The 21,074-nt window shown below is 34.3% G+C and overlaps 1 protein-coding gene across 1 annotated transcript; it reads right to left on the bottom strand.

The window, feature by feature from the left end:
* Nucleotides 1-622: 622 nt before the first annotated feature.
* LOC117904829 (plant intracellular Ras-group-related LRR protein 7) lies at nucleotides 623-17,239 on the bottom strand. The gene is made up of 10 exons (XM_034817600.1): nucleotides 17,031-17,239; nucleotides 14,694-14,763; nucleotides 13,353-13,399; nucleotides 11,900-12,008; nucleotides 11,690-11,775; nucleotides 10,913-11,003; nucleotides 9,907-9,992; nucleotides 2,296-2,382; nucleotides 2,049-2,187; nucleotides 623-1,054 (listed from the first exon to the last, which is right to left on the bottom strand). Exons 1-9 carry the CDS (start codon nucleotides 17,127-17,129, stop codon nucleotides 2,077-2,079), a joined length of 786 nt encoding a protein of 261 aa, XP_034673491.1. The 5' UTR covers nucleotides 17,130-17,239; the 3' UTR covers nucleotides 623-1,054; nucleotides 2,049-2,076.
* Nucleotides 17,240-21,074: the final 3,835 nt, after the last annotated feature.

Here is a 21,074-nt window from a genome sequence, read left to right as displayed (position 1 = left end):
TGTGGTACAAAATATCTTCTGAATCAATCATTTGTGTGGATCTGCAGTATTGCAAGTTGTGCTAATATCTATGATGGGTTGGTCTTCAAGCTAACTAATGGTCAAGGCCCTGATAACCTAGTTCATCAATTCAAAAACCCAACCAAAAAAAAAAAAAAACCACCCAACAGAAACAGAGTTTCATCCGCCTGGGTTTGTGATGGCATCATTTTTTAACAATGGTATTATATTAATTTTTAAATTTCATACAAATTTTTTTATAATTAAATTAAATTTTACTTGTATATAAATTTTATACACACGGTGTCTTTATGATTGGATGAGTTAACACTGACACATAACCTAATGATTCTTAAAATGTTGTGTCCCACCCTAACGTCATGAAATGATTTAACTTCCTAAACATGTTTTAAGTTTGAAAAACAGTAACTCTTGAATTTTGAGCAAAAGAAATTAAAGATATAAATAGCGAGAAGATAAAAAGGGTACTAAAAGGCTACCGTTTATACTTCTACTATAATAAGTTTCAGGGTTTTAGCTAAGATGAGAAATACTTGATCAGATAATGATAATCAGATGCATACATATGAGGAGCAGGCAACCCAATTGGCTAAGAAATAGGTTTCGAAACGAAAAGGCGTGCATATGAACTTGCATTTTTCGCCCTCAAAAGGAAATTGGGGGTCTTATCACCAGAACTCATATCATAAACCCAATAGGATTTGGAAAACCGGTAGCCCAATTTACAGTTTAGCATCTGTCTTAAGAGCCAAAAAAATCTGAGGTCAGAGGTATTATCTTCTAATTGGTTTTAACCAGTTGTTTTCTATACAAACCTGCAAACCACAGAAAAATCTACTACCAAACTATCCATCATGTACATCACCACAGAACTGAGTTTGGGTAAAGTTTTATTCCATATGTAACAAGTGACTCATGGATGCTGAAGATGATCTATCCCCAGCTGCGGACAAAGCTAAATGGGATTTGAAGCTGCTCAGACACAACACACTTTCCTCACGTTTAAATGGCCCCCATTCTGGTCATTTTAGTCCTGAGGTCAAAAGTTGGAAGACAGAGAAAGAGAGAGAGAGAGAGAGAGAAAGAGCAGGGTAAGCAATTATCACAGAGAGATGAGGAAAAGGAATGCTAATAGAAAGAAAAAACTAAATTATGGTAGACCCTTATCACAGGCTAACTGTGCAATGGCATGGAAAATCTATCTAGTAGATTTCAGGTCCCTCGCAAAAAGAGGATAAGTGAGAATCAAACTACATCATTGGACCATCGGATTTAAAAACTTCCATAATGATAGGAGAAATGTGAAATGTGTATTGTTTGTACATGTAAGTTGACCTATGCTGTCAATTACATACAATAAATTTCTTGTTTTGGAGAAATGTGAAATGTGTTGGTTGTATGTGTAAGTTGACATATGTGGTCAATTACATACAACAAATTTCTTGTTTGTGCTCATACATTTTAGATATTTGCATATACAGCCTGAATGATTCGAACTAAAGGAATTATCTAGCATATTGCATCAATGGAAGAGATACCAATGCCTAGTACATCTTTGTTTACTGACATCATATAGTTTTAGTTGATGAGGAGGCCAAAGCTAAAACCATAGAGAGGTGCTTCAGAAGTTTTTTAATGTGTGCAGGATTTGTAAAGATATTTGAAAACATCCTTCTATTAAAATTAAGAATAAAAATAAAAGACTCAACCAGGCTATAAGATTAGTTGAATTAAATTAGTAATGTATGAGCATATTTCCTTGAAGTTGGTTCAATATATTCACTTGATAATACTTGGGGAAAATACCACCAAAACTCACCTTCTCTCACCTCACCACCCACCCCAGTCACCCACCAAAGCCCACCTCCTTCTCAACACCGAAAGCCAAAATTCAACAATAAAAAATATTTTAAAAATGAAAAGAAAGGAAAATTTTCAAGCTGAGCCCCAAGAATAATTCAGGTTTCAAAAAATAACTCCACTGGTGAGGGGAATTAACCTGGTTGAAAATGTGGAGAGGAACTTACTGTTATAGGGAATGCCAATTCAGAAGTTTCATTGATCCACACCCTCATCAAGGCCTTTGGAACTGATCATCACATTTGAATCAATTTGCTTGTCAAACTTCTTTTTCCTCCGAGCTTCAAATGCTTGGAATCCTTCCATCTGAAATTGGATTTCGGTAAAATTTTATTAAAGTGAAAATGCCAAATTTATGTGATGTTGATACTTTAGAAGATCCATCAAAAAATAGATAAAATGATAGTGAGTTGCCTGTTGGAATTGATCCATTGAAATGGGATTGTCGTGCAGGGAAATATTCTGCAGGGCTTTACAGTCCTTCAACAGATTTGGAGGTATCTGTCCAGCAATAGAAGCTACAATTTCAATATATGCTCCGGCATGTCCTTTTGTGTGATTATACTTGTGAAATATGATGTACAACTACAATTCTAAAAAGAGGTTGAAGATATAGCTCTGAAAGGATAAAATCATCAAGCAGTGAGACAGTTGCCATCCAGAGTAGCTTGGGCAAGGCACAAACAAATGATTGCAACCACACATGGACAAGTAAAAAAATAAGATATGGGAACAGCAACCATAATCATGTCCCAGGTGATTTTCAATACATCATTCAGCAACCAAAACTACAGGCAATAAAAATGGTCATTTGAAGTCCCAGGATGGAGTTAAGAACTTGGAAGGATACACATAGATTAATGCTGCTGTTGGGTTAATGGCTCTCGATAGATTAATGCTGCTGTTTGAAGTCCTGTAATTCAGATTAGCTGGCTCTTGATTTGTACACATTAGGGTTGGGTTATAGGGGCTGCTGTTGGGTTACCTGTATAGGCTTTTTTGTTCTTTTTGTATAGCCTTCTTTGTTTTGCGGAGGTTTGTTTAGTTACTTTTGATCAGATTTGTTTTGCATGAGGAGGACCCCTCATCCTTCTTTTGTTTTTCTATTCATACATTTGTTTGTTTCTGATAAATAAAAAAAAAGATAGATCAATGCTGCTTACCTATGATTCACAGACACACATGCAGAAACACATACAAAGAAGAAAGAAAAATGGACTTTGCAATAAATTTGTATCAAGTGTCTACATTAAATGACACAAATGCAAAACACACATGCACAGAGGAAAGTGAAAAGGATTTTGCAATGAATTTGTATCAGGTGTATATGATGAGTTGCTCTGTGTGAATTGACAAGCACAGAGTCCTTGAGCCTCTGCCATGTACCCAAAAGATATCCCAAAAATGCAAACATAAAGAATGAGTCTTAATTTTTAGAATTATGTGCCAGCCAGTCATGTTGTGTTTTTACTGATTAATCTCTAAATGAAATTAAAAATCTTTGATAAATTTTCTAATCCTTGAAAGAGCAATGAAAGAAGAAATAGATCTTGCAATGGATTCTTAATGAACCAGGTCCAAAGGATAAAAAAAAAGGAACTAGAAATTTAAAGAAAAAATGGAAAGAATTCATTCATTTGCTGTATTAGGCAAACAAAAATATATTTATAGAGGCACCTAATAGAAAAGGGGATGCAACCAAAGGACACAAGGCAGATATAGAGCATGCCAAGAAGAAAATGACTACAAACTGTACCTGGTATCTAACAGTCAATAAAATCTAAGGAGAACCCAAATGCAAATCCAAAGAGACTGAAGACCAAGAAACAATATGTTTAAAAGGTACTTTTCATAATCATTATAAAACTTTCCCTACCCCTGAAACTTCTTCTATTTCACTCTTTCTAATGCACCAAATCACACATAAAGGAGCAAGCCTCCACAAGCTCCTTGGACTCTTCTGTACCATTCTCCTATTCCATCCCAGCATTCCTTCAAAGACATTGGAAGTACCTGATAAATCCCAAACAGAAAAAATAACAAACTCCACAAACCGAAGAAGGGACAAAGAAATTAGAAAACTGTTCAGCTCCATTAATTATGAGGGGAAGTCGTGCAGAGAATCAGATAGGGGTGGTATCAGTTTTGATTTCAGTTTCTCAATGAAGTTGCATATTCTATCTTGGAATTTGAGAGGAATGCAATACCCAGACAAAAGGAAGGTAATCAAATTTTTTGTTTTCAGGAAACCAAACTAAGCAACATGACTGTCAAGGTTGTGAGAAGCTTGGGGGTGAAAAGGAACCTGAAATGGGCTTCTCTGGTTGATAAGGGGACAACGGGAAATGTGGGACTCTGGGGTCTTGGACCAGTTGAACAAGAAAATGGGTTCCTTTTCCATTTTTGTTCATGTCAAAAATTGTGTAGATGGTTTTACCTGGGTGTTTTCAGGGATCTATGGCCCCTTAAAGGAATGGAAGAAGGGAGATGTGGGAGGAGTTGGCCTCAATTAGAGGGCTTTGAAATGATCCTTGGTGCTAAGGAGGTGGCTTCAATGTGGTGTACTTTCCAATTGAAAAAAGAATTGTAGTTGGATGTCTTCAGTGATAAGGGAGTTCTCTGGTTTCATAGATAAGTTTGATGTGGATCCACCTCTAGGAGGTGGCGTTTTCACTTGGTGTGGGGGGAAGGACGGCTCTTTCAAGGCTCGGTTAGACAGCTTTCTATCCTTTAACAATTTGGAGGAGCATTTTTTAGGTGAAGTTAGCAACCGTTGCCAAGGCCAGTTTTCGACCATTCTCCTATTTTCTTGGTGTATGGAGGAGAAAGGAAAGCAATACTCCATTCCGTTTTGAAAATATGTGGCTAAAGGTGGAAGGACTCAGGGATTTGATCGAGGAGTGGTGACAAGAGTATGAGTTCAAGGGCAGTACAAGTATTGTGCTTTTCGACAAGATGCAGGCCTTAAAAAAAGACCTCAAGGAATGGAATAGAGAAGTGTTCGGAAATGTTTCAGCTAAGAAAGAAGCTACTTTGGAGACAATATTGGGACAATATTGAAAGGGGTCAAATCCTTCTCAGAAGAAGATAGGAGGAGCTAGAGGCTTACTATGGATGAGTATGACCACCTAGCCATTCTAGAAGAAATCTCTTAAGAGGCAGAAATCTAGGACTATGTAGTTAAAGGTAGGCGATGAGAACACAAAATTCTTTTATCACGTGGTTGATGCTCATTGGGATGACAATCTCATCAGTAGTCTTAAAGATAATGGGATTAGGATGGAAGACAAGGAGGAGCTCAATGGTGGTATTGCTACTTATTTTAAGTCGGTGTTTGAAAATTCTCAAGTAAAGAGACCGGATCTGGCAGTAGATCTCTTCAAGGGTATTGAAGCTTTAGATAAAGATCTTTTAGAGGGGCTTTTCTTCGAGGATGAGGTGTTATCTGCCCTCTCTGATTTGAATGGTGACAAAGCGCTAGGGCTAGATGGCTTTTCATTAGTCTTAGGAAATTTTGTTGGCCTATGGTGGGTGGGAAGGTGATGCAGGTTTTCAAGGAATTTTACTCGTAGGATTTCTTTGTTCACAACTTCAATGCTACTTTCTTGCTCTTATTCCTAACAAGGGAGGGGCGAAAGAAATTAAGGATTTTAGGCTAATTAACCTAGTAGACAGTCCCTATCAGCTTCTAGCAAAAAGGCTAAAGAGGATAGTTTGGAAGGTGGTGTTAGAATTCCAAAATGTCTTTGTAAGGGGTAAACAGATTCTTGATGCAACCTTAATTGCAACTGAGATTGATTGCTCAAGGAAGAGAAGCTCTAGGGCTGGCTTAGTTAGCAAGTTGGATATATGAAAGACTTACAACCATGTTGATTGGAACTTTCTCCTTTCAGTGATGGAAAAGATGGGGTTTAGCTTAAAATGGAGAAAATAGATTCATTTTTGCATTTCCACTATTAGGATGTCAATCTTAGTGAATGGTTCCCTTATAGAGTTCTTTCACACATCTAAAGGCTTGAGGTAGGGTGATCCTCTCTCACCCTATCTTTTTGTGATTGTCATGGAAGCTTCAAATTGTATGATCTCGATGGCTACAAAGGGAGGGTTCATTCATGGCTTCAAGGTCAGGGGTAAAAGAGGTGAAGGTTTCCAAGTATCTCATCTCTCGTTTGCAGATGATACTCTTCTTTTTTTGCAAGGCCAATTTGGATCAACTAAGATACTAGAGGTGTATTGTAATAGGCCTTGAGGATGTGAAAGACCTGAAAATAAACTTGAAAAAAAGTGAACTCATTCAAAGTAAACTCATTTAGTAGGGGAAGTGGAGGATGTGGGTAGACTGGCAAATCTTTATTTGGGTGTAAGGCTGGGAGGTTTCCCTCGTTTTATCTTGGTTTTACCTTGGGAGCACCTTATAAGTCTTGTGTTGCATGGGGTGGTATTGAAAAAAGGTTCAATAGAAGATTGGCTTCTAGGAAAAAATAGTATTTGTTAAAAGAAGGAAGATTAGTTCTTTTAAAGAGCACTCTTTCAAACTTACCAATTTATTTTATGTCCCTTCTTGTAATGATCAAGAAAGTGAGGATCAGATTAGAAAGGATTTAGAGAGATATTTTTGAGGAAATCTTTGGGAAGCCAATAAGATGCATTTAGTGAGTTGGTCTAAGGTTTGGAAGGATAAGAATTTGGGAGGTTTGGTTATTAGAAGATTAAAGGTCCTTAACCTAGCTTTGCTTGGCAAATGGCTATGGAGGTTTACCCTTAAGTGAGAGTGCTTGTGGAGGAAGATCATCCAAGGAAAGTTCAGGGAACTGATTCGGAGCTAGAACAGTTATTAGGTGAGGGAGACTTTGTATGAATCTATGGAAAGATATAAGAAAAGGTTGGGAGGAATTCAGTAATAGGATAACCATTTGGGTTAGAAATGGTAGACAAATTGGATAGGTGGGTAAAGGAGATCTATCTAAAAGAAGCATTTCCTCGATTGTTCAGACTAGCTTCTCATAAGAATAATACTATTGCTAACAAGTAGGAAAGCAGAACTAGTAGAGGCCTATGACTGGTGCATTTCAGAAGGCCCTTCCATAATTGGGAAATTAAGGGATTATCCTAAATTTTTGGAGCTTATTTATTTGGCGAAAGTGCAAGGGGGGGATGTCTTAGTTTGGAAGGAGGATAGAAAGGGAATCTTCAACATAAAGTTGTACTACAGTTCATTGTGTGTTGAATCTAGAGTGGACTTCCCACCCAAAGAAATTTTGGGTTCCCATGCTCCTTTGAGATCATGTTTTTCACTGAGGGTATGAGGGAATATCTCAAGCATAGGCATGTTAATGAAGAGGGGTGGACAATGGTTAATAGATGTGGTCTTTGCAAAGAGAGCAAAGAGTTTACTGATCACAATTTGATTCATTGGGCAAGGACAAAGGTGTTATGGGCATTTCTTTTATCAATTTTTTGTAAGAAAAGAGTGTTTCCAGTTACAGTGAGGAACCTGCTCCTTGAGTGGAAGTTTAAGGGTTTAGATAAGAAGAGTGGCCATGTTTGGCAAATGACACCCCTATGTTGGTTCAGGTGTATATGGAAAATGCAAAACCGCAAGATCTTTAATGGAGAAAAGCTTGCAGATCAGCAGTTAAAGGAGAGCTTCATTAAATCCCTCTATTGTTATAAATAGGAAATTTCTCGATGATGGCCTTCATAGATAGTCTTGGATACCTGTTGGTATTCTTTGTTTTGTTTTTTGTGTAGACTTCCTGTATACATAGGATGCGCCCCCTTTTCATTGGCCTCTTAATAGATTATCTGTTTGCTTGTTAAAAAAACAAATGAGGAGATGGTTAACTAATTCCTTATCCCAATCATGGTAACAACAGCAATTAACAAAAGATCACCCCCCTTTTATAAGTTGATCTGCTATAAGTATTTATCCAACACAACCTCTCAATTAAAGAAACTGATTTGACATGGCACTGAAGGGACCAAACCTGCCTAGCCAAATTAGATCCAGACCACCTCAGAGTCAAAAACTGTAGAACCATTTGACAAAGAGGCTTGCATTCTTTGTTATATTCCAAACTAACTTTATTGGCAGAACTGTCTCACAGGTTTTATTTAGTTTAAAAGATAGGGAAAGGATTCGTACACATTTCATCATTGTCAGCACCTCTTAGAAATATTTTTTTTGGAGTATTAATGAGCAATGTTCAAGTGCACATTAAAAGACAAGGACGAGCAAGTTGCAACCCTACAAGAACAGTACCAACTTCTTTATCCAAGAGGAACATTTAAGGCATTCTTTTCTGCTATCATAAAGGAAAGCATTATTAGAATGTTGTGAACCTTGCGACAAGACCAATCACTTCCACTTACATGTGGTTTAAGATAAAATTCTAGCAAAATATGACAAAGTTCAAAGTGAACAGCTTTTGATTTGTTCCCTTCTGAGTAGACACTGAAAAATGATTTCCTATGACTCTCAACCACCTTTGAATATCTATCTTCAAATCACCACGTCAGAAAACATATTAAGCAACATAACACATTTTTCCAAAGACAATCAAGGAAGGCTGCTTGCATCTCCAGTCAAATTGTAGTGAACATGAAAAGAGAGAAAATTTCTTTGGAAGGCCTACAATCACACGAGCTAAGAAATGAGGCAAGCAATCAGCAGTCAACATTTTTCTAGAAGAGTTATCCAGTGCAGCAGATAGAAACATCTCCAAAGATGTAATGCTTCCTTAATAGGTAAAAGAACCTGAAATCTTGTATTTTAGGAATCAAATTTTAATAAAATAAACAAAATCTCACACTAGTGGAAAAATGTCCAAGTTTGTTTAGGTAGAAAGATGTCCAATTTTGCCCCTCTAGTCCTTTAAAGGTAAGTTCCTAACCACACATCGTTTGAAGATGAAAAACTGAAGCTCAATTTCAGAAATGGAAGTCAGAACGTTACAGTTTAGGGAGAAAACTTGACATTTGCCAATATCCAATCCTACCAGCTCTATTCCAATAATATTTTCTGTCCCTCTAATTCATTAGCTTTAATTGGACAAACAATAGTTTTGAACCCAAATTCTGAAGCCTCCCTATGAATGATTCACAAGTTTTCTCAAATTATAATTAGAAAACTATTGTATTTGTTTCTATGAATGTTGAAATAGAACATTTTTTAGGTAGAGAGATTAACAAGATGTAAAAGGGTTAAAGTCACTCACCTCCCCTCAGGTTTTGGCTAAATACACTTGACTCCCATTGGTTTGAAATTTCATCAAATACCTTGCTTATTTTGAGTGAGACGTGGGGTAAGTGAAAATAATAAATGAAATGAATAGGGAGAAGATGAGAGGTAAGTGAAAATAATAAATGAAAAGAATAGGGAGGAGATGAGAGGTGAGTTAAAATAATAAATGAAAAGGATAGGGGAGGTATTTGATAAAATTTCAAAGCAATGGGGGTTAGGCATATTTAACTGAAACCTCACGAAAGGTGGATGAAATTAAGCCGATGTAAAAAGAATATACCAAGTAATTGAGGAGATCCATGTCCATTAAATCAAGGGGAGAGACAGCATGGCAGCAATAAAAAGGAAGAGAGAAAATAGAGGGAATTGATAGGATATCTCTTCAATAAATTAGTTCAGAATCAACAGTAATTACTACAACAATCACACAGAAATTAACCAATTTTTGGTACTTCTGATGTTCAAACCTAAAGTAAAATTTACGTGTTTTGCCACCAAAAATAAATAAATAAAATAAAAATCAGTAACATAGTAAAAGGAAAAAAAAGAAAAGGTTACCTCCTAACAGCCATGTCCCTGTTCAGCCAGCACAGACATACTAAGTTGTCTGTGATGGAGTCTATTTAAAGGGAACAAAAAAAAGGATAAGCCCTTCATAAGATATGGAGATGAAAGAAACAGAAGCAAAATAAATATAATGCATGAAGCTCACAACCAATCATAGTTTCTATCACATATATGATTAAAGAAGATAAATAAAATTTTAACTGTACAGTACATACCTGGTTAATGTTATTATTATTGAAGCAGAGTGATTTTAGATGAATGAGATTGCAAAATGATGCGGGAATATCTTCAATAGAATTATCTGCAAAGGCAATCCAGAATCATGAAACTGTAGACAACAAATGAAAGGGTAAAAATATGCAAGCACAGCACCTCAGCAGAGACAAATAAGCCAGTTCACTAAAAATTCTTGGAACACAACCAAGGAATAAAAGAAGATGACGTATTCAGTGTAGAATGCAAAACCATACCAATAACTCTTCCAGCTTCCATCCACTATGATGACACTCTAGTTTATAACCAACTACACAAATCCTTAAACATATAATTAAAAGTTACTAGAAGTTGTATGATCACTAAAAGAAGAATTAATATATTAATCTTATGCCCTTGTAATAAATCACTGAATTTGAAGAATGTATTCGGGCTTGTTATAGACACAAACACAAAAACAATAAAGTTCTCAAAATAGAGAAGCAATCAATTTTGGATCCAAATGTTCAAGAAGTTTGAAATCCCAAACCAGAAAGAGTGGGGTCCAGTTACCAAACTAAAAAGTTACTAGGCAAAGAAAGAAATCAAATAAAATTACTTTTTTTCTGTATATACATAAATAATCGCATGTGCTGCCTGCATTTATTAAGCAACTCAATATAAGATATCCTGGGAAAATATGACATGCACCATAGGGATTGAAGAAAAAGTAGTGAAGCTTGTGAAACGGCAAAAAAAAAAAGTAAGCAATGAAATTTTAAAGATAAATTAGGTTACAATGTCAAGTAAACAAGGAGATTCACTTGTCAAATGATTCATGAATAAAAAAACTAACATGTAAATGGATATTATCAATTTGATAATATAGCGATTTCCAAAAATTTTACATGCTTGAACCTCAGACATCTTCTTAATGTCCTAGACCAAGCAATAGATGCTGCAAAAGTAGAAAAATAGGAATTGATTGACAGCAAGATTTAGAATAAAAAAGCGAAGGTTTGAACATACCATTCGCTTGTAATTCTTCTAGAGAGAAGCAACTACCAACTGATTCTGGAAGACACTTTAATTTGTTATTTGACACATTTAACAGCAACAACTGCATTGTCAAACAACCCACATTAAGTCCTGAATTTGATGAAATATACTGAAAGTTTGAAAAAAATCATAGTACTTATGAAAGAATTTTAAGTCGGTTTCTTCATGCACATGTTTCTGTTCAACAGGTGTTGCTACTGCACATTTGCATTTGTTAGATCAATTAAATAATCAAAGCCACTACCTCACCCACCTAAGCTATTAAAAAAACAATAACTCTCCTTTTGAGAAGAAATCCCCAGTGCAAAAGCATCGCAATGATCAACTCAAGAATCATTGAGTTGCAGGAAAAACAAGTCCATGGGAGTGAAAGTTAGGCAGTTGAAATATTCTTTTCTGAAAAAAATATAAATATAAACCCAACAGGCATGAACATTAAAGGCAAAGGTGTAAACATTCAGGATCACCCATAACCACTCCTCTTGAACTGCCACCCAAAAAGGAAACAAATAAAGAAGGTAAAAGATATACACTCGTTAAGTTTTGCAAATTTAATAAAATAAATATTCAATCCCTATAAAAATTTTAAAAAATATATATGTCAGGTCAGAGTCAATTTAATAATCACACTGTTACTGATAACTAGACCCCAACATAAACACAGATAATGTGTTAGACAACTAAAATCATGCAGGCTGCAGGAAAGTCAAATTCCTAGTTCATGAATCATGAGATGCCATTACTCACATTGCGCAAGCTCCCTATAGTCTCAGGTAAGCATGTTAACAAATTCCCTGAGATGGATAGACGCTCTAGCCTTACCAGCATGCCCACTGTAAACAGGAAATGTATATTTGATTAGGAAGAGATAATGCTTTTATAAAGTTTTCAGAGGAAGATAAAGACTAAAATAAACTAAGGCAAATATTATATCTCGTAATAATTAAAGAAAATTACATTCATCAGGCAGAGTAGTAACTTGATTCCCATCAAGTGTCATAACTTTCAGAGATTGAAGTTTCCCCAGATTCATTGGGAGTCGCTCAATTAGATTATCAGCTAGAATCTGAAAAGAAAGAGTCATTGTCACAGGCATTCAAGTCTATGTTATCTTGGTGGAGTCATATGAAACTACAACTCAATCAAAATATCCATGATGATTACCAATATCCAAATGAGAAAGTCAATATATGTCTGAGGTATAAATTAAAAAAAAAAAAAAAAACCTTTCTTCATGGTCACAGCCACAATGCAAAGCCGGGCATAAGGTGCCATAAAACAATAAGTCAAACTAATAAGCAAAAGTTCTATGTCAAAAGAAGGATGAACCAATGAGATGTAGTGAGGTATGGTTACTGTTCTTGACAGTTAAATAAGCCACTTAAGTAAAAAGTCTAGAAGAAGTTTTATAAAAGTAATAACCTAATGAGATCTTCTAGGATATAATGACAGATTCAAGATACAAGATTTATTCAGCATTGGAATGATTCAGTCAAGGAAGCCAGTCATAAAAATACCAGAATAATTCCAAAACCAGAGTATGAATTTGAGAGCGTGAAAATAATGAATGAAAAAAAGATCAACTGGAAACTTGCCAATAAAGGCAATAATTCAGTTGTTCCGATATTTGAGGATCTTAGTTAAAAATGGGAATTACTAAGTTAAACAGAATTGCACTAGTTTTTTGATGAAAATTTTAAGAAACATATAGAAATCCTCGGAACAATTCAACAATTTACAACAACAATAGGTGAACCAGGGTCATCACTGAATAGCATTTCCTAGCCCCAATCTATCATGTTTTAGAAATGAACTTCTTTGGTGTCGTGACTCATTGTCCTGTGTAGATATTACCTACTTTGTCTATGTAGTTTAGTAACAGATCATGGCAGCATTTAGGTTTTCTATTTAAATTAAACCTCTAATTACTTTTATATCTCCTTAAATCTATAGAATCTAATGTGTTAACTCAAAACATGTCATCATTTGGTATTTAATACCAAAATATGGAATTTGAGAGAGTAAGGACCCATCGGTACAAAAATGAAAATGATGTTCTAAAATTCTATTTCATAAAATGAAAATGGCAAACATATTCAGAAACTTTTCATTTTCAGTTGTTAAAGTGCTTGAACTTTTTAAAACTCACAAAACAACAATTTGAATTACTTGAAAATAGCCAATTTTCAGGAAATTTTCTTGAAATCAGCTTGCAAAAACACCCTACTAAACATGTTTCTGCATCAACTTTTTTCACAGTAAAAAAAACAAAAGAACAGTTTTTTCTATCACCAAACCGGTCCTATAATATTTACATACAGAAAAAATGGACATCATTGTTATCTTTATGGCATATGTTCTAATATAGAACTACCACATATGCAAACAATTCAATACCAGCGATTCTTACCAGGCGCTGCATGTTAATCAATTTGCTGATCTCCATAGGAATGTCAACTGCAGAAACCAAAATTAAAGATTCAAAAACAAATATCGGCTTTACAATATGACAGGTTTGGCAGCAGTTGTTGAAAGCAACATCAGTCACCAATAAAGACAGGAAAAGTTTAACACCACTTAGATCCACTTTTAGAGACAGTTTTGCCCACCTCTAAAGGTTTCTTTTTTTCTTGTATGTAATCATGGGCCCTCTGATTCAAAACAATAAAAATAACTAAACAACTCACAAATGTAAGACAGTTGTGCTTTGGCACCACTGATACTATGTATGCTTTTATAGTTACATCAATTTTCAGGAAAAGTATTTGAATATGCCTGTTACATCAATTTTATAGTTTCTTTTTTTTTTTTCTAATATATTTCTTGTTTCCAATAAAAAAAACAAAAAAAAAAAACAGAGGAGTTTTCCCTTTTTTTGGATGATGTTGATTTTCCACGCATAGGCTTCCCCAAACAAATTCTAATGAAGGATTCATCTCAATTGGAATTAGTGCAAATCTAAAACAGAAAGAAAGTAACAGTCTTCATATCTCAGTTGGAAATTTAAACCAAGAGAAGAAGAAATCAAGAGACAGGAGATGCTATGCTTTATGTTGTGAATCACCAGCTAAAAAATTTGACAAAAACTGTTTCGTTTTAGAATGAGTATTCGAACCAGAGAAATCCATAGTGGTGATGAAGATGTCCTTTCCTTTTTCTGTTTATTATCTGTCTTAACTGGAAGTTGAACAAAAAACAAAAAATCTGTTTTTTGAATTATATTTTTCCTTTAGTTTTTTCTATGACAGTTTTCTTCTAAACTGGTTGCTTGCTGATGTGTACCACAAAACATGATTCTTCTCCATATACTTGTCATGGTATTCTAACCTATAAATAATCATTTATACCTTTGTTTGCTCCATATGTAAAATGTCCTACCCAAGGAAAAATTCAGGGTCCAGTCCTTCCTATAAAGAGCAATTTCACTTGAGCAGGTTTGGCAATATCCTGATATCAGCTGTTTGTGAACTGTACACTGCTAATATAAGTAACAGCCAGTACTAGACTACATCAGAACAAGTAAAAAGGAAAACAGCAATGTTTAATTTATTACTCATATAAGTTACAATTATAGCTCCAACTTTGCAAAAAATTATAATCTTCCTCACAAAAACAGACCATTTCAAGAGACACTTCCATGACCACCTTATTACACTATTCTTGCCAAATACATTGCCACTGAGATTAATAAGAATAAATTAATATTTTACGATAGAAACACTCAGATGCTTCAGAAACAAAAATACATTACCTAGCCTGTTGTGTGTTAAATCAAGAGTGCGGACAGATGTATCCAGATCAAGAACTTCATCTGGAAATGCCTGTTCAACAAAAAAGCAGGTCCTCAGTATATAAAAGCTTATGCGTTTGTGTGTGTATTTACTGTTCCCATGAAAAGCTTCCATCAGACAGCCCAGGAGTAGCTGTCATGCAAATTCACTCTATTAATACATTTGAATCTTTGTAATTCTCAGACCATCTTATAGCATCCAATTTCGAGAATCAGAGTCTTTACCATATTGAAAATTTCCAATTCATTATGCTAAGCATCTTGTAGTATTCCTCATTTATTTGCTACAGAAAGTGTGTCTACTCGGTATACGGTGGTGCAGTATAATAGGATATGTAACAATACTATCCACCATGAGTTCAGAACCATTTCTAACATATCTTATCCAAATTGGCAACATAAAAAGTGTACGGAAGAGGGATAAATGGAACTATTGTAACAAAGTAAATCTCAGGAAGTACCTGTTTGAAAGTCTAGCGGAAAACTTCCAACAATGTGCTGCCCTATACATGTCCTAGAACCTAAATTAAATACATGTTGAGACCCACAGTCTCATGAAAAGTAGAAGATGGGGGAGGCAAGGTAAAGCAGATTACATTTTTGCCCTATTTTAATAAGTTGTAAGAGGAGTGGTGTCTTTCAGTGGCATGAGTTGGCAGATGATGATCTTGGTTTAAATGGAAAGTATATGATAATCTGATCAAAAAGGGAAAATATAGAAGACAAACAAAAATTGATATTGTGCATAATTATTTCAATGGAAATTTTATTGCCATTGTTTTGTCACTTCACAGAAAAATCAAACAGCTCATTTGACTATGCATGTGGGAAGCCACAGAAGCAACCCAAAGCTGCTGTCAACAGAGGCCCCATCGACTGGTAGAGCACGTCATCACACTATGTTAAACATTTTCCATTTCAGCTCCCTTAATTTTTCAAGAAATGTCAACAAGTCAAGCAACAAAATCTAAAATAACCAAAAGCCAACCCTTAACCCTCCAACAAAGACATTATCTACACTTCATGCAACAACACACTCCCAATTGTGCAAATATTATTCGTTTTGGGCTCAAGGGGCCCTTGTGGATTTAAAATGCATCTTTAAGGTTAAAAGGAGTCCATACATATATAATCTCAATAACTTTTTCCCCTATCCGATGTGGGATATTACAAATTGGCGTAGTTCCTCCATGCCTAGGACATCAAAGTATCAAACCATGAACAAAGAAAGGCATGGGAGAAAAGGAACGCATTTTTGCTATGCTACTAATACTTATACTTCTCTGCTATTCTGTCCAAGTCTGGCTAAGAAAGAGTTACAGGGCATAAAACAAAAAAATATGTTGATTCAGGTTGGGTATACAAATTTGTAATATCCATATCAGATAGGTTGAAAGTTTTTGGAGCTATATATGTATCGACTCCTCTTAACCTTGAAGACACGTTTTAAATCTATGAGGGCCCTTTAGGCCCAAAGTAGACAATATCTACATGATTGGGAGCAAGTCCTTACAAATCAAATCCTAGTTTGACTCCATATTGCACACAAATATTCATGAGAAAGAACTTAGCCACCAGCAAAAAAATGAAGATTTATTAATCAATTAACTTGATCCCATTTGTTATGCAACATACTTGTCATCCAACTCAATAGTCCAAATTAGGTAACCTAATCCCAGTAGACCCGCTCTTGAACCTAAACTATGTGTCAAAACGAAACAGTCACATAGTTCAGGATCAAGTTCACCAAGAATTGGAATTAAAATGAAATATCAAATTATTTGGCGGCATACACATATTGGTATCAATATCAACACACTAACATTAAGAGAGAAACTGGGTATTTGTAAAAGATGGCAAATTCAAGCACGGATTGAAAAGGCCAGGATGAATATGATGATGGTGAAGGCGGTGCAGCAACGTAATCAATGAATTGTTTGATCATGCAATACATTATCTCAGACACTATACCAATGTTCGAACTAAGAAACATGTAATTTATATCAATCAAATTTCTTATTTCCTTCTAAAACACATTCAACAAAATTCCAATAAAACCCTGCCCCTCTGTTTGGTTTCTGAGAAAGCATGAAAAAAAAAAACAAAATAAAATAAAAGAATTGAACCTCGCATTTAACCTTGTTCGTTCTTGGCAACCAAGCCACTACAAACAAAAAACCAAACTTCAAATTTGTTATTTCCCTTCTTTTCCCACGCTTTCTCGGGAACCAAACAGACTATACACCACAATCCAATTTCGCATCAAATCAATGAAAACTAATAAACATAGAGATTTGCCTTCAATTTAGAGTCGCGCAGAGCAACAATGCCTGTGGATTTCCACCGTCCGATCCTACTGGCTTTGGAATCGCCGTTCTTGCTGAGACAGCAACCCATATTGTGAGGTCGAAGACGAGTATGGAACGAGAAGGATTAAACGCAGCGTTTCATTGGAAGGTCTTTATGAAATTGGAGTTTCAGACAGAAAAAAATGGAGAGTAGGCGGAGGTCTTGGTGTTTCTCCAGGGTCAAGCACGCTGAATAAAAAGCGCGTCCGTGCCACGTCAGTGCACATGTGGTGGGTACCATCTTGTTGTGGATCCCACTTAGGAGATTAAATTAAATTAAAAAACTTATCGAAAATGTTATTATGCTAAAATTAATCAGATATTTCAAAAATAATAATTAAAAAAATAAACCCAGGAAACTACGGATTCCAAAAATAATAAGAATAATAATAGTGGTTATAATAACGGTTGGATTATTGCATTATTGGTTATGATAATTGTACTTTTCTTTAAAATATATTTAGATATAAAATAATTAACCTTCGACGTACCATTTTCAAAATACTTTATAATATATTTATTATCATACAAAAATAATTCATGTTATCATATTAGAATGATAATTATAATAATAGTTTATAGTAATCTTGCCCCACCACGATTCCTATGGATACATAACACGGACTTGTGACTATTATCAATAACATATATCCTTAAATGCGATATTATTAAGGTTTTTACTTTATTGTAACGTCGCTTACAAATATTGTTGCTATATGCTTATTCTATTTAGATGTTATTTGATTTTAATAATATTATGTTTGATTTTTGAAAATTTAAAAGAACATAAAAAAAATTAAAATTAATAAATTATTTTTACATGTAACTTATTTTTCACCTCTTGTATAAAAAATAATTAATTTTAATTATATTTAATTTTATTTTATATTTTTCATAGCAAACCAAATATTACTTTTTTTTAGTATTTTTATGGAATCAAACGTAAAATAAAGGTATACTATTTTTTCCTTTATAATTGGATAGTGTAATTAATTTGGAGGGATTATTAGTCATAGTTCTTATTGCCATAATAATTGTCTATTTTTCTTATTTGGAATTATGATAAAGCACTTACAAATTCTTTGTAATTGTGGTCTAGGGTTTTTTTTATTACTACAATAGTGTAAAAATGAAACTTATCACTATCCTAATAATTGTTATAATTTTAACATTAGTACTTTAGACAATTTATTGGCAAACAACCACCTATAGCTTCATTTTTTTTAAGACCATGACATCCTAATTTCTTTTTTAGGTTATGACTCGGTGGCAACTTGGCACATATGCTTATTATTGGGTGTGAAAGGGCAAAATTTATTTGGTAGGAAATGAGGTAACTTGTATAGGTCTGACTTTGTTCCTTGTCCAAAAAATATTTTTGATGGTTGTTGACTATTAAGCCAAGTTTTCCTAGCTCCTTTTTAGGTATGACTTGAGGTTTGGAGGCGAGGTTTATCTGTGCTTCTATGCTCCTTTTCAAGTCATCGAGACTTGCTTTCTCATCAGTTGTCTTTATATTTTCTCATATTATTTTGTGGCAATTTCATAATTCACTAACTTTTTCCTAGAAGATTATGATTCTTGAACAACCTACCGTTGTATTTATTATTATAGGTCACAAGTCTTCAAATATAGAGGTAAGGTGGTGTCTGTGGTTAGGGTGCCTTTAGGTGAGGTCTTAATGATGACTTTTTTACACCCTTATAGTACTTCCAACATCTATTTCTTCAAAGTCTTTGAAGAATATAAGTTATTTTTCACGACTTGTGTGTAATAATGGTGGGTGGTTATTTTTTCATATAGTACTGCCACACACTTGTCACCTTGTGCTTGGAAGTCTTCAAGTCTTTCAATTTTCATCATTTTCTTAAACTTGCATTTTCATAGTAATTAAATAACGTGGGCTCTTCATAGCTCGACTCTTCTATGAGGAGGGGGGGAAGGTTTGGAATGAACCTACTTTTCATACTCAAAGTTGCCCCTTGTCTCTAATTACTAGTCAAGGTTTCAACTTAGTTTGAATCCAATAGATTGTTTATTGGTATTTTGTTTGAGTAGTCTACTACTATAGACGTTTTTATTAACTCATTTTGTAATTTGTCCTACCTATTTTGAGACGGTTATTGCATCACATATCAATAACCAAGCTAAATAATTTGCTAGTTTATTGTATGAGAAACATAAGTAGTTATTTTTGCAACGATTGAAAGTTGTACTAAACATTTATAAGAGGTTTAGAACTAGTGCTAGTGTTTTTAAGTTGATGCATTCATATTATGTAGTTAGGTAGTTTAGTGCAATTTTGACCTTAACCTTTCGCAACTTGAAAAAGATTTTTCACTTTTAGTTCAAAATCGATTATAACCTTTAAGAGCCATACCAAGTGGCAATCCATATTTCTAGTAACTTGAGGGATTCTAATGCAAAGTTTATCCATACTCGTCTGTGTATATAAGAGGGTTAGAAGTGGTGGTGGTGTTTACTTGTTGGTGCATTCATATTATGCAATTAGGTAATTTTGTACAATTTTTACTCTTTAACTTTTCATATGTTGAATAAGTTTTTTCACTTTTAGTTCAAAATTGATTATAAGATTTTAGAGTCGTTGTAAAGGTAGTGCATATTTTTTAGTAACTTGAAGGATTCTTATGCAAAGTTAACCCAAAGCTCATAAGTGTGGCTGACTTAATATGTATAAGTTGGCTCATACCCGAAGGCATGAAGGTCAACTTAGAACATAGATGATATGCACCCATAGGAGTGGAGTGGAAATCATCAATATCAAAGAAGATCAATGTGTGCATCAAGTTTGCTTATCAAACTTATCTTTTATGATGTCTATATGTAAGATTGTAAGGTGACATACTTGTATTTAAATTTTTCATAAATTCTCATAACATTAATATAGATAGAGCTAATTTGAACTTTTTATGAAAAATATTATTTCGATGTATCCATACTAAAAGTTTTGAAAATCACACAATCTTGAGGTGTGTGTGGTTATTTATTTATTTATTTATTATAACTTAAATAGATTTTCAAATATATGTGATATCAAGGGCATTATTATTCAACCTTAAAAAGGGTAAAAAATGAAGCAAAATGAGGTAAGGACCAGGGATAGTTGACTAAAGGCATCTTATGTACTTTTGAAGTTTGGTCTTAAGGTAATAAGTTGTGGCAAGTAAAGCGATTCACTAGGCGATTGACTGGTTGTGTCTTTCGGTTCCCCAATAGTCACCCACCCATACGTTAAACATCCTACAACTAGCTAGCTATTCAACCAAACATACATGCTGGTTGACACCAATCCAAGATATTTATTAACATTCATTAGAAGAATGCTCTTTAGTACATCTTGATTCATAACATTGGTGTATTTATTTAGTGCACATCAATTATAATTTTATCTTGTGTTCATTTAAGTTTAATTAGGAGTTTGTAGGCTTAATTTATCTGCCAATTGTAACTTTATGGGGATTACTAAATATAAGATCACTTCGGGAGCTCAAGAGTTAAGAAGATTCATTAAAAACATAATTTAAAAGAGATAGTTCAAAGAATTTGACTTTGAGGTCTTATTGTTGTAAAAAAATATTTGAGCCCTAATTCCAAGTATAAACTTGAAGTGTTAGATTGAAAGCATTGTTAACGAAACTTTCAATACTGTCGAAGCTTAAAGAGAGTGAATACAAGTCATTTTGCATCGAACCAGTATAAAAATAACGAGTTTGCAATTTATTTATTTTTTGTCCATTTAATTTGTAAACAATTAATTATTTATGATTTTTGTTATATTAGTAGATATATTTGTCACTTATATTAATAATTGTTAAATTTGTAAAAATTGATAATCACTTAATTAACTCCCGTATGATGTGATTACCTTAATGTGTGAGGGAAAGACAACGGGATAAACTCTGATAATGGAGTTAGGGATGGACTCGTAAATCATTTTAATAGTTTTCTAAAGAAAAGATGAAAAGTAAAGAAA

This window comes from Vitis riparia, chromosome 17, assembly GCF_004353265.1.
Source record: "Vitis riparia cultivar Riparia Gloire de Montpellier isolate 1030 chromosome 17, EGFV_Vit.rip_1.0, whole genome shotgun sequence".
NCBI lineage: Eukaryota > Viridiplantae > Streptophyta > Magnoliopsida > Vitales > Vitaceae > Vitis > Vitis riparia.
This window is presented reverse-complemented; position numbering and strand designations above follow the sequence as displayed.